This window comes from Ursus americanus, chromosome 1, assembly GCF_024610735.1.
Source record: "Ursus americanus isolate L20-20 chromosome 1, mUrsAme1.1.p, whole genome shotgun sequence".
Classification (NCBI taxonomy): Eukaryota; Metazoa; Chordata; class Mammalia; order Carnivora; family Ursidae; genus Ursus; species Ursus americanus.
The window spans coordinates 39,700,366-39,713,984 of record NC_142127.1 but is presented as its reverse complement, the minus strand read 5'-3'; the positions used below and the strand labels follow the sequence as shown (position 1 = coordinate 39,713,984).

Here is a 13,619-nt window from a genome sequence, read left to right as displayed (position 1 = left end):
TGAGTTTTTTGCCTAATTCTTTTGAATGAGGGTCTTAAGAAAAAGACATCAATTGCTTAAAAGTGTTGGATGTCCATTTCTCCATATTTATTTTCAATGAATTTTTTGAAGTAACATGCTGGTTCAAGAATGTCTAGGGAAGTGCCATCCAGTGGAAACGCTCTGGAGTCTGCACTGTCCAGTGGTAACCACGAGCTGCATGTGGTTATCTGAGCGCTTCAGACGTAGCCAGTGTGCCGGAGGGACTCCGCTTTTCCTTTAATTTGAAATAGCTGTGCGCGGCTAATGACTACCAAATGGGACAGTACAGACGTAGAGCTTAATTCTTGTATTGAGTTGATGTTTTCTAATGGAAACTTCTAATTTTATCAAATGCTACCAAACTATCTCTATTTTGTGTTGCCATGACTCTAAGAAATGGAATTTTTAAGCCGTGCCCTTGCGGGTAAGTGATTCTATTTCTTTTGCTTTCCCATAGGCTGGAATGACACTTACTTATGACCCAACCACAGCTGCTATACAGAACGGGTATGTCATTAAGATAAATGCATGATGGCTTGAGGGAAAATGTGAAGGTGGAAAATATCAGACGTTTGTCCTGGGAATTATTCTTTTTAAAGGATGACTTAATAAAGGCTTTTGTGTTTGTTCTAGATTTTATCCTTCACCATACAGTATTGCTACAAACCGAATGATCACTCAAACTTCTCTTACACCCTATATTGCATCTCCTGTATCTGCCTACCAGGTTTGTACCTTTAGGCTTCAAGAGTATGACAGCTTGTCGGCCGTGACCCACTGCTACGTTTTTATGTGTCTTAAAATTTTGAACATTTATAATGAAACCTAAGTCAGATGTTATGCAGCTTGGATACCCAATTTAGAAGAAGCTGCTTTTTATTTGACAGAGTGATTTGCTTTTATGTATAGGAGAATATAAAACAAGGGAAAATGGTTATCGGTTGTCAGTCCTTGAAATCGTAGCATTCTAGAACTGGGATGAACCCAAATGCTTCCTCCACAGCGGGCTCTGCTGTTGGACATCACGTGTCCCAGAAGTTGAAACTTAAAAAGAAGTGACATTAGGTAGAATACAGAAGAGGTGTGTACCGTTGTCGTGGTGTATTCATCAGCAGGGACTAAGAAAAGACCAAGTAAACATGCTAATAAATAAAGTCGGGTCTCTATCAGGTAACATTAAATGAGCAATGCAGTGAGATTTAAAGCCAAAAAAAAAAAAAAGTGACTCCTTGTTTAAACAGGTAATTGAGGAGGCTTCATGTTCAAATAGATTCCCAACTTAGAACCAAGATCTCCTTAAGCACCTTGTTATAAGATGAATTTGGTTTTACTGCAGGGTTAGCTCCTATTCTCCACAAACCCAGCGGTATACAATGTGTGTGCATACAGTGAACCCAGTGGTGTACAATGTGTACGCATACACATCTCTCCTCCTATATCTGAGTACCTCGAACAGGGCTATCGCCTTGGCCCACACAGAAGCATAATAACAGAGTTCAGTCACAGACATGTGGGAATAGAGTTCTCTTGTTGACTGTTGAGATCCTGTGTGACTAAACTAAACTCTTGTGTATTCTTGTTTTTAAAACAATTGAATTAGATGTTGTAGCCCTGATTTCTGGGGTTAGGGGACTACAATATCTAATAACTGTGTTATTTTACTTCTGTAAACCTCAGTTTCCTCATCTTTAAAATGGGGATAATAATAGTTTCTTTCTCCTAGGCTTGTTATAAAAACTAAATGAGACTGGTTATGTGAAGAGCTCAGCACAGTCCCTGGCTTATCATTAGTGGTCAATAAATGTTAGCTATGATCACGCTCATCATCATTAATACATATGCAGGACTAGCAGGCTGATGAGAGTGCCTTCGTTATACTGAAAATAAGGAATTGGTCAACGTCAGCCATATCATCGAGGCGGTGCTGTCCGAAAACTTAAAAGTAGCTTTGAATAATAAATCATGAAGTTGCACAGGAGCGTTCACAGCTCCCTCGGCTTTCAGGTCTTTTCTCTGTCTTCCCCTCAGTTGTCCCTCATTTTCTTTTCGTTTATCTGTCTGGATTTTTATGTTACTTGGGCTGGTGCTTCAATCTGCCGACCACAGTATTCCCTCATTTAATGCCTCTTTCATTATTTTGGACTTAAAATTTCTATATTTTCCCTGACTATGTAAGACTCAGTGAGATCTGCTCTAGTGCGTTTTCCCTAATTAACAATTCCCTAATGAAAGGTAGTCTTTTTTAACTCTCTGACCTTGGAAACCTCTGCCATTTATGCAGATCACTGGAAAGGGGGGCCCGTAAGCTTACTCTCAGGTGGATGATTGTGCACATTAATTTAGGTGTGTGCCGCTGTGGCTCTTGGAGCTATGAGTGCCTCTCCCCACCACCTCCGTTTCCCCACTTTACTGTCAGGCAGTGAGCACTTTGGCCACGGAATTGTTCATAGCATAAGAAAAATCCAGAGGCCAGTTATTCATAGTAGATTTGATATACCTGACTGGAACAACATTTCATTTCAAAGGCCTCCTTTCTTCTGGCATTCTGTGTGTCCCTAAGATACATGGGGAATTTCATTCCATTTGCCCGACACTCGCTGTGACTGAGGTTCTTAACCCGCATAAGTTCAGGGCCACGGTAGGGTTAGCCGTCGAGCTTTAAGTAGTCTGAGATTCTCTCATATTGTTTGCAAAATGTCGCTTGTGTGTATGCAGTTAGCTGTGGGGAAGTCAGTTCTGTCTCTTTCGTCAAGTTTTCAAAGGGATCTGTGACCCAAAGGAGGGTAGAGAACCAGTGGTAAAGAACTCAAAGAACATAGATTATTATTCCCATTTTATAGTTAGGGAAAAGTGAGGAATAGAAATTGACAGCAGCTGATTTGCTGCTGAAAAAAATTGGATTAGGTGTCCTAGCTCCCTAACCCCATAATGCTCTAAGCTATTAGATTATTAAGACCACTGAAAGCATACCAAAAAATGAGAGCATCTGGCCCCAATTGGGGTCTCCAGGGAGCTGCTCTCCTCCCCATGATTTATTCAGTGAAGGCCTCGCACTCGTGTTGGAGTGGGCCTTTCTCCACTAAAGCACCATATGCTTATACAATTGGATTTGAGAAATTGGCATCTGCGAGAAACCACCAGTATCCCAATGGGGAAAGGCTGCAGTCCAGATAACTGAAATGTTAACAAGGCAGAAGCACTTAACTTTGGTCTGCCTTAGGTGGCAAAGGAAACCAGAGAAAACAAGTATCGGGGCTCTGCTATCAAGGTAAATCACAATACATTCTTCCCCCATGACTTTTCCCCATATGCTCTCTGTAGAACCTCTGAAGTTAACCGTAGGGGTGAGATACAGGAGGGTTTTGTGGTTAGAGTTAGAGACTGAAACTTATTTTTTAAAAATTACGTAGTCTCAGGAGAGCTCTGGGCATCAAGAAGTGGACTGATACTTCTTCTCTTGAGTGGCAGGCCGCGCAGGCTTGCTTTCCTGCCACGGAGCCTGACTCTCCTGTCGTACTCCTCAACGCAGAGGGTCTTCCGTGCAGGTGCCCTTTTGACTGTACATGTCAAGATCGAGTTACAAAAGTTTTTCATTTTCTAAATCTGACTTTCAGATTTTTATTTTCCACACTCACTAGAAATTGTTGACCACCCGACAAGATTTCTGAAACCTAGTATCCTGGTATCAAAGAGGGATTGAATTTCGTTATTCTTTTTAAATAAGCACATACTTTAAGGATTAGTGTGTAATAAGATGTGCTGGAATTCTCATTCATCTGTATTCCTAAAGTGCCTAGTTCATACCTCAGTTATCACACTTTTCACTATTTGAGTTGTTTAGTTGTTTTATCTCCATTCTTAGTAAATTTCTTGAGGGTGGGGCCCATGTCTTACTTGCCTTTTTTCTCTTTGATGCCTGGTACTCAGTAAATACTTCTTGAATGGGCAAGTGGAACTTGGTTTTAAATAATCATTTCATCCTATTCAGAGTGACCAGTTTGCCAAGAACTCTAACTGCCTTAATCTTTTTAATCATTGATAGTATTGCTTCCTTATTTTCCTTCTGTAGATTTTAACATGATTAAAAGAGCTCTAGAGAAAGAGATAGCCTACATTCCAATGGAAATCAATGTTTCTTTCAAACTCCTCCCTTTTCCAGGTGCAAAGTCCTTCTTGGATGCAACCGCAACCATATATCCTACAGCACCCCGTAAGTTTCTCAGCTTATTGGCTTTGTGGTTTGCAGCTAAGCTGTGCAGACATTCGGAAGACCATTCTCCGGCTTAAAACCTTTTGCCAAAGATGGTATGGGATTTGGGAAATTTTAAGCGTGGAATAGGAGAGTGTACAAGTTCATTATAAAACTTCCTCCCACCCTTGTTTTAAAACAAATTGACAGTTGCATTAAATCAAATCTGCAGTTGTAAGAGCTTAAAGTGTATCGTATTTGAAGCAGGATAACATTTTCTTCTTCATACAGTTCTGTAGAAGTCCATTCAATTGAATTTTTAAATTTTAAAGGTTTTAAATTGCTATATTTTTAACAGTAGTTGATATGAAAACAGCTCACATTTTTAAATTGTATTCCGTTTAATGCAAATATAAAGTGTTGAAAAGGAAGCTAGAGATTTTTATCAGTTTACTTAACCTCTGGGTGGAAATTATAAACACTAAAGCAGTAACACTTTCTTTGGTAAATGTGACTTCTTTCGTGACTTGAGCATTCATTCTACTTGTGTACATATTACTTTTTTTAATTGGGTTATACTTCCCGTTAATAGATAGCGTATTTAATGTGTTTTTCAAAGATACATAAAATCCAGTTTGTTAAATTAAAGCCTGAATTTTAAACGTTGAAAAATCAAGGTGGAGAACAGAATCACAAGAAAAGCGAACAGTGCGCAACACAATGGCCTACATGACTGGCATGAGAGGGCCACAGATTTGGCCCTGTGCTTTCCAGTAACTGAGGCCAAATGGGAATTCTAATAAGCAAAACAGTTCACGGTTCTTATAAGAGAAAAACAGGTCAGTTGCCCAGGAGAAGCGCACCATTGTTGGCCTTAAGACGAGGCAGGAGTTTCTCTCAGGACAGCTCCTGAAGAGGACACCGTGCAGTGCAAGACCTGTGCCTGTGAAACAGCAGTGTAGGGACAAGTTCGAAACAGGAAGTTGCCGAGGTGACTTTGAAGCCGCTGCTAAAACACGTTGGGTTGGTAACACAGGAGACGAGCTCTCGGATGACGTACGCGTGCGTCTCTGTAAACACGCGCACGTACTTGTCTCTGTACGCACAGTCTTGGACAGTAGCTCTTACACATGAATGAAAAAAAGAAGCAGGAAATTCCTTCAGCATATTCTGGGCTTCGGAATCATTTCCATGTTACCACACACTTTTTGATGATGCACACTAAAAATTTAAAAAGAACAAATTTTCTGTGAACTGCATTGACAACAAACCGTTTCTGACACACATCTCTATCTTTTTTTGGCAACTTTTAGAGACAAAGCCTGCACATGTCCCAGTTTAACATCTTTGAGGAGACAGTGGTAGCGTGTGCAGATGGTTCCTATCTGACGCCCGTTTCCTTTCCCCACCCAGTTCAGACTGCCGGCAAGCAGAATTAAAGTGCCTGCACACCAGGCTCTGACCTCAGTTGTGTTCCGATTAGCAATAAATAACAGTGTATTGAAGGGGTAGATCGGTTGCAATAATACAAAAACATAACATTAATATTGATAGGTTGTGTCGGAATAATTGCACTCTCGGGTAATTGAGTGATTGCAAAAGTGAGGGGAATGATATAATCCGTAAGAATATTATACAGGATAAATTAGAGAAAATGCAGAAATCCAGAAATAGAATTAATTAAATTTCGGTTTAGACAATCAACGTACCATTATGCAATCATTAAAAATGATAATGATGGCTATGCACTGAGGTAAATATTTATAATAGAATGTTAAGTTCAAAGCAAAAGCCTAGGGTATGCAATTGTTTATGTACCCCGGTTGCAACTCTGCAAACATCCCGAGGCTGGAATCCGGGCAGTCGTGCCCTGACAGTGCTAACAGCCGTGTACTATGGGGAGGCCAGGCTGGGTTGTGGGGGGTTGTGGGTTTTTTGTTTTTTTTTTTTTGGTCCCCCCCCCCCGATTTTGTTTAATTATATTTAATTTTATTTTTAATGACCAGAATTTTTTTCAGATGAATCAGAGGATCTGAAATCGGATTATTAATCATATCTGAATCTCCTTCCCTCCCTTGGCACCAAATTATAGCTGAAAGTTCTGAGAAACAGTGAATGGAGAATGTGCTCTTGATCCTAACAGCCTGGTCTTGAATCAAATGACTCTGTACAGAACACTTTTAAACAAGACTCTGTATTTATAAATATTCAATGTGGCCTATTGTTTTGTGGCTGCATAAAACATCAACTGTCATTTATTTTTTAAAAAATGAAGAAAGCATTTCTGTAACCCCAGCCCTCCGGAAATCGTCCCCTCTTCCCACTACAGCTCCTCCTGCTGGACTAGCTTGCTTTGCACGGGAGTGAGAGGAAAGGCAGGAACATGTCTAATGCAGTCATTTCAGTGAAATGAATGCTCTCAGAAAAGTTTTAGGAAGCATTGCCCAGAAGGTTTTTAGGAAATTGTTTATGATACCATAAGCAGGTTTGCGAGGAGGTTATTTTGGTTCCCATTTTTCAACAAACGAAGGCGTTTTCCTTTGCAAAAGGAATGACAGACTCTCAGTTCCCTCGGTGAGTTTATCTGATGTTGTGCTTGTCTCCCGATCCCCAGGGGGCCGTGTTAACTCCCTCGATGGAGCACACCATGTCACTACAGCCTGCGTCTATGATCAGCCCTCTGGCCCAGCAGATGAGTCATCTGTCGCTAGGCAGCACGGGAACAGTAGGTGGCAAATTAATATCGTGTGTCTCAGCAAACAGAGGAGGGTAAATTAATGCAGCCTCAATTACAGGCTCTGGGATGTCCAGAGATGATGTCCGAGCCCCTCTCACCCCCCACATTGCCTTCCACATGATTAACTGATGGACTAAACGTCTGTCCTTTGGGTATCTCTCCTTTCCCAGAACCTAGCGCACACACGACCACATCTAGCCCTGCACACTGGTGCCTTGCATTCACACTGCGCACCTGGTGTCGTGAAGGAAAAGATGAAGGTGGTGAGGGTGCAAAAGGCACGGAATTCTTCCTCCCTTCACTTCTTTCACGGAATTGGGGGGCACTGTATCACAATCTTGGGATTGACAGACTTCTCCGAAGTCCAGGGGACTCAGTTGGGGATTGAGGTCGAGCCTCTAGCAGAGGATCTTCCAGGATGGACATAGAGTAACCTAACGTTTAGATGGTAAGATGGCCGAAGGCTTTTAATTCAGACCATGTCAGTGGTGGCAGAAAAGAACAAAGGGACTGAGAAGCCTTAGTGATCTTCATGCATGTGTATGTTTGTTGGGAAATGCAAAGAAAGGTGGGAGTTTTCGTTTGACAAATTCAGAAAGTAGAAACAGTCACTTCACTTTCCATATGACATACTTATTAATTAAACTTTGAGGTAGCTTGTTTACATTTCTCCTTCGAGATTTCCAAGTACTTGACATCCCATCTCAAAATTCTCCAAGCACTCAGAATTTTTGCATGGCTTATCACTTCCCATCCTGACCATATCGTCCTTTTCAGTACATGCCTGCGACATCGGCGATGCAAGGAGCTTATTTGCCGCAGTACACACACGTGCAGACAACGGCAGTGCCCGCTGAGGTTGGTGCAACACGCCCCCCCCCCCGCCCCCATGGCCATTCTGGCAATGAGTACTTTCAGAAATGGGTGAATTAGATGGAACTCAAAGAAAAATCAGTCAGAAGTCAAATGTTTGCATAAAGAATGGAGTTCAGAGGGCATATAGAGCTAGGGTTATTTTCAACTATGAAATACAGTTCTCTGCATACAGATTAGTGTAGCAGTATCCAGGCCACACCCCTAAAGCTCCCAGAGCTATTTTCCAAGCTTGTAGCACTTTTTTTTTTTAAGACTTTATTTATTGTCAGAGAAAGAGCGCACATGTGCTATTTATTTGTCAGAGAGAGAGAGAGAGACAGCACGCGTGCACACAAGCAGGGGGAGCTGCAGGCAGAGGGAGAAGCAGGCTCCCCGCTGAGCAAGGAGCCCGATGCGGAACTCGATCCCAGGACCGTGGGATCATGACCTGAGCCGAAGGCAGACGGCTCACCAACTGAGCCACGCAGCATCCCACTTGTAGCACATTTCATACCCTTCAAGAATCTGTCTTGTCTCCTGGAAAGGTATACTTAACACGCAAATTAGGATAAAGCTGGAGTTTGCAATCCTGGTAGCAAAGATTATGTTAATAATAATAACTACAAGAAGAAATCAGTTATAATTAAGATAGTTGAAAAAAAAACCTGGTGTTTCAGAATTGTTAATAGGGATGAGGAACAAACCATACCTTTTTTTTACAGAGGCTATTAGGATAGCTAAATAACTCTTAGTTATTATTATGGAAGATGCAGATATAATGATAATGAAAGAAGACTGACGCTTAAATTAAGAGTGGACAGAAAGAGAAAGACAAATACCATATAATTTACTCATATGTGGAATTTAAGAAGCAAAATAGATGAACATGGGGGAAGGGAAGGAAAAATAAGATAAAAACAGAGAGGGAGACAAACCATAAGAGACTTTTAACTATGGGAAACAAACTGAGGGTTGTTGGAGGGGGAGGTGGTTGGGGGGTAGGATAATTGGGTGATGGGCATTAAGGAGGGCACTCGATACAATGAGCACTGGGTGTTACATGCAGCTGATGAATCACTGAATTCTACCCCTGAAACTATTAAAACACTATATGTTAACTAAATTGAATTTAAATACAAATTTTTTTTTTTAAAAAGGGATTGGACAGAAAGCATAGCATTTTTCTGCATAGTACCCTTAAAATTCCAAGGAAATTTCAGCATCCCAATCAATCCTACCCACTAAGTGGATCCCATAGGTTCCAGTTGCAGAAACAGCCCTAGGACTGTGGTTGGATTATTTGGGGGCATTCTTGTTGTGTTTTGTTTTCTGCTGATTGATTAAAATTGTGTACTTACTGACAACCACAGGTGAGGGAACCCACAATCCCTTATCTGCAGTTCTGAAACACACGGTAAAATCTGAAAATAAAAATTCTCTTTATAACTGCTTTAGCAAATCCCTGACCTGTGGCAAAACCCAGCCTGAACTGATACAAGACAAAATCTTAGCCCACTTACTGTGCATATTTATATCCTTCTGTGTAGACCTGCTCGTGTGTTTGGTAATGAGGCGTAGCTCTAGGCCCCGCTGGGTATATTCTGTGATAAAGGGTATATGCCTACCATTTTTCAGATTCTAAAGTCTGAAAATACTGAATTCCAAGTCACATCTGGCTCCAAGGGATAAGATATTTGTTTGATAAATTGTAGCTTGACATGAAGAGCCAACTCTTCAAGTTGGGGTGGGAGGTTCTTTGGGTCTTTGGGTCTGTAAGACATCTTAACTCCTTAGGGAAATCATTAACCCTGAAAACCCTCCATAATATTAAGAAAATCGCTTTTAATGAGCGCTTGTATTTTAAGATGTGAAACTCGGACGGGAGGAGTGGAGTTTGGATTTCATTGCTCATGTCTCCTCTGCTCTGCTTTGTTGTAGGAAGCAAGTGGTCAGCAGCAGGTGGCGGTCGAGACGTCTAATGACCATTCACCATATACCTTTCAACCTAATAAGTAACTGTGAGGTATGAGGGAAACATCTTTGTAACCTTAGGGCTCAGTTCAAGCCAAGTCTGTGATTCTTTTATCATAATGGTACTTAGAATAGCTCATATTTGCTCACACTGCCTTAATCCTGGCCAAAGAATCCGGTGTCATTGAAAGGTTAAAATCGGTTGATTTTGTAGATTTGCATATTATCCAGAAAGAAGAGTGCCTTGTATTGAAGTCAAATGGATAGTTACTGTCTCATCCTCCTTACCCATCCACCCTAAAAATCTGTAACAAATCAGTTCACCAGGCACCAAATGTGTCCTACAATACATGTATCCAAATTTATATTGCTTTCACGCTCACAAGCTTGAAGGAAATATGGCATAAGATTTTGCTTCATCTAGTATTACAAGATTAGCAATATCTTGACTATGAATTTAACGTCAGTATCCTTAGACCCAGAGCTCTGGTTGCTCTGGTAAAAAAGTATGCTGTAGGTCCCACGTTTGAAAGATGGAGTCAAGGCATGGAAACGATCCTCAGTTCTAGCATTTATTGGTCTACCACCAGTGATGAGCCCCGCTTGCCTTAGTCACACATGTATACCTTTAAAGTGAGAAGAAGGTTACAAAATCCCGTGGTGTATTCTACCAAATGTATAAGAGCATTTCTCTTTTATTTTTCTCTTCCAGATGTACAGAAGGGCATTCTTACATGAAGAAGGGTGTGAAGGCTGAACAATCATGGATTTTTCTGATCAATTGTGCTTTAGGAAATTATTGACAGTTTTGCACAGGTTCTTGAAAACGTTATTTATAATGAAATCAACTAAAACTATTTTTGCTATAAGTTCTATAAGGTGCATAAAACCCTTAAATTCATCTAGTAGCTGTTCCCCTGAACAGGTTTATTTTAGTAAAAAAAAAAAAAACAAAAAACAAAAACAAAACAAAAGATTTTTATCAAATGTTATGATGCAAAAAAAAAAAAAAAAAAAGAAAAAAAAAAACTAAGAAAAAAAGAAAAGAAAAAGAAAACTTCAATTTTCTGGGTATGCACAAAGACCATGAAGACTTATCCAAGTGCATGACCGGATTTTTGTGGTTTTGTCCATTTTGTGTTTAATTTGCGTTTTCTTCGGCTGTATGCAATGGGCTCTGACGTTTAAGTAGTCCGACTTCCCCCATGGTGTTCCGTGCTTGCGAGTGTGAGTGTCGCTGTATTCAGTGTCGCCCTCCGCGTCTCTCTTCTTAGCTTTTCCATTTTTCTTTCAACGTAGTGTGAAGTGTCTTCTCCTTTTCTATGAATTCCAATTTGCCTTAACTCCTTTGATGCTGTAGCTGTTTCAGTAAAAGTTAGTTCAAACTAATGATGTAGAACGCTTCGACCAAATGAGCTGGTCTATTATGCCTTGTAAAACAGCAGCATAGGGCTTTTAAAAGGTAGTCAATAAAAGTTGCTGAAATTTTGGCTTTTTTAAATACGTAGTAGGTGTTTTTAATGATTTTTCACATAATGTGTAAGGTAGTGAAATGCAAGAAGGGAAAAATGTTTTGTGTGAAACACATTTTCTGACTGGGGAACTTTTAATAGGGTAACTTGTTTGTAAGGCTGTACGCCGACAGTTTCCTCTGATAGTTTGACTGATTTAGGATATCTGCTGTATGATGCAATGTAAAGTCTTTTTTGCCTTTTTTCAGGAAAAAAAAAAAACTAACTCGATGTTCTAGATTTAGTGTAGGTAGCGTTGGGGCTGGGGGTGGGGGGTGGGGGCGGGGAGTCACCGAATGTTTTGTCCTTCCTTTATACTAATGATAGTGCTTTAGACTGAGAATTACGCCTGAGATCTGGCAAACCGAAAAACGTTGCTATTGCAACTAAATGGCAAAAGCTAAAAGTAAGGATTTTATCTTCAAACATAAGCTGAGATAGGAATAGAAGCGAAATGATTGGCTACTAGCTCTCTCTATTACATAAATTTGAGAAATCAAAATTACTTGGCACTTTTAAAGGTAACTTCACCAAAGACCGAAGAGCCAGTAACCAGTAGCTCCACCTTCTCTCAGCATCATATCTTCTGTGCTCTTTATTTTTGCCGGACCAGTTTGCGGTTAGGAGAATGTGCCTTTTTTGTACCTTTGCATTTAGGTTTTATAATTTTAATTGATGTATGGACACATACCAACAAACAAAAAAAAGCATGAAGGAAGATTTGGATCCAAGCAGTGCCACACTTTACATCATCACTACAAGTGTTAAGTGTAAAGAGAAACCAATTTTGAAACTATGAAATTCCTGATTCATAAATACACAGTTATTTCTACTTTAGTACATAGAAGATAATTCACTGTTATTAAAGCTCTTTTATTAAGACAATTGCATACGTTTGAAAAGCAATGGTAAATTAAGTTGTCTTCCAAAACTGTGTACTTGTCTGGTCAACTGTGTGTGATCAGTTATCTACCTCAGAGTCTGTTTTCTTTTGTGCTGGGACAGGTTGCTGGCCCTCCCTGTTTCCACAGACCAAATCCTCCTAGCTCAGGAGCTAGGGCTAAGCAGTTATTTCTTTCGAGTATTTTTTAGTTCTTAAATTTTATGCTTGTATTTGATTATAGATGTCAGTGACATTTCATAGTTTCAAAAGTCCTTGCTGCTCTGAGAAGTGTAGATTCTAGTGAAAATTACATAGTCCTAAGAGAAATGTGTTTTGTTTTTGTTTTTGTTTCCTTTTTTAAAGTTGTGGTATTATTGGTTCTATGCTCCCTGGAATATTACTGCTTTGTGAAAGTCCAGACCGAACGCAGCGCCCTCCTTGTACCTAGTACATTTATAAACCTGGGTCTCTCACTACTTGATATTTTTGCATTAGTTAAGACAGAAATTTGATAGCTCGGTTAGAGGGGAGGGGAAATCTGCTGCTAGAGATGTCTGAACTAAGTGCCATACTCGTCTGGGTAAGATTTGGGAAACATAACCTCTGTACATAAAATAAAATAAAAAAATAAAAAAAAATCAGTTAAACATCACATAGTAGACAGCCATTAAATTATAAAAAAAATTAATTTATGAAGAAAGACCTTTTGTACAGATTGAAAAAAAAGATTTTCATAGAGATATCTATATGATCAAGAGAGTTAATTTTTTATTTTTGTTTTACTAGTGCCACAAACTTGCCAGTGGTAACTTATTTGTCCGGTTCAAGATAACTCTGTAGTTTTCCTTCCTAGGACTTGTTGTTAAACGCCAAAAGACATTTTTGAACTGTACATTTGATCAGATTGTTAGCTTTTTCTGTTTTATTTCTTTTGAAAACCTTTGAATAAAAAACATCTGAAATTTTATTTTTCCTGTCAGTTTCTTTTAAGTAGGTTAATTGTGTATCAGAATTTCGTGCATTTCATTTCTGATTGCTTTCTTCGGCTCAGGCAGTTGGTTTGAAAGTGAGTTGAAAATTATCTCAGACTCACTGTGTACTCAAAATACATTTCCTTGAGAAGAATTGGAAAAACCTTTCCACCTCCTCCTCCTCTGGTTACTTAACTCCGTGTACAGGAACCAGAGACATCAACCATCAGCTGACCACATCTCACGTCAGCCGCAGTCTACCTCTGGTCTGTTCCAGAAGGCCCGAGAGCCAGACCCCTCTCCTCCCTGTCTCCTACCACTACTCTATGACTATGGCGCTGCTTGTGGACCAGCAAGAGAATGGAATAAAAACAGTCCCATCCGTGTTAAGCAAGCACATGGGTAAGGGTTTCAGGCCGATCTTATCCATGCCTGGAGGACGTGGGCCTCCTTCAGTGACCTCGAATGTTTCCCGTAGGAG

General features: G+C 40.1%; 1 protein-coding gene across 6 annotated transcripts in view; it reads left to right on the top strand.

Annotated features, from left to right (window-relative positions):
- RBMS1 (RNA binding motif single stranded interacting protein 1) overlaps nt 1-13,134 on the top strand; it is a 210,092-nt gene extending 196,958 nt beyond the window's left edge. For 4 of the 6 annotated variants that reach the window (XM_045780924.2, XM_045780921.2, XM_045780940.2 and 1 more), the window contains exons 8-15: nt 479-528; nt 655-748; nt 3,242-3,289; nt 4,181-4,231; nt 6,825-6,935; nt 7,725-7,805; nt 9,741-9,825; nt 10,486-13,134. In XM_045780924.2, the coding sequence (XP_045636880.1) occupies nt 479-528; nt 655-748; nt 3,242-3,289; nt 4,181-4,231; nt 6,825-6,935; nt 7,725-7,805; nt 9,741-9,818 (513 nt within the window). In that variant the 3' untranslated portion in view covers nt 9,819-9,825; nt 10,486-13,134. The remainder of the gene's footprint in view (nt 1-478; nt 529-654; nt 749-3,241; nt 3,290-4,180; nt 4,232-6,824; nt 6,936-7,724; nt 7,806-9,740; nt 9,826-10,485) is intronic. The other 2 variants (XM_045780956.2, XM_045780947.2) reach the window with 1 other exon arrangement.
- The last annotated feature ends 485 nt before the right edge of the window (nt 13,135-13,619 follow it).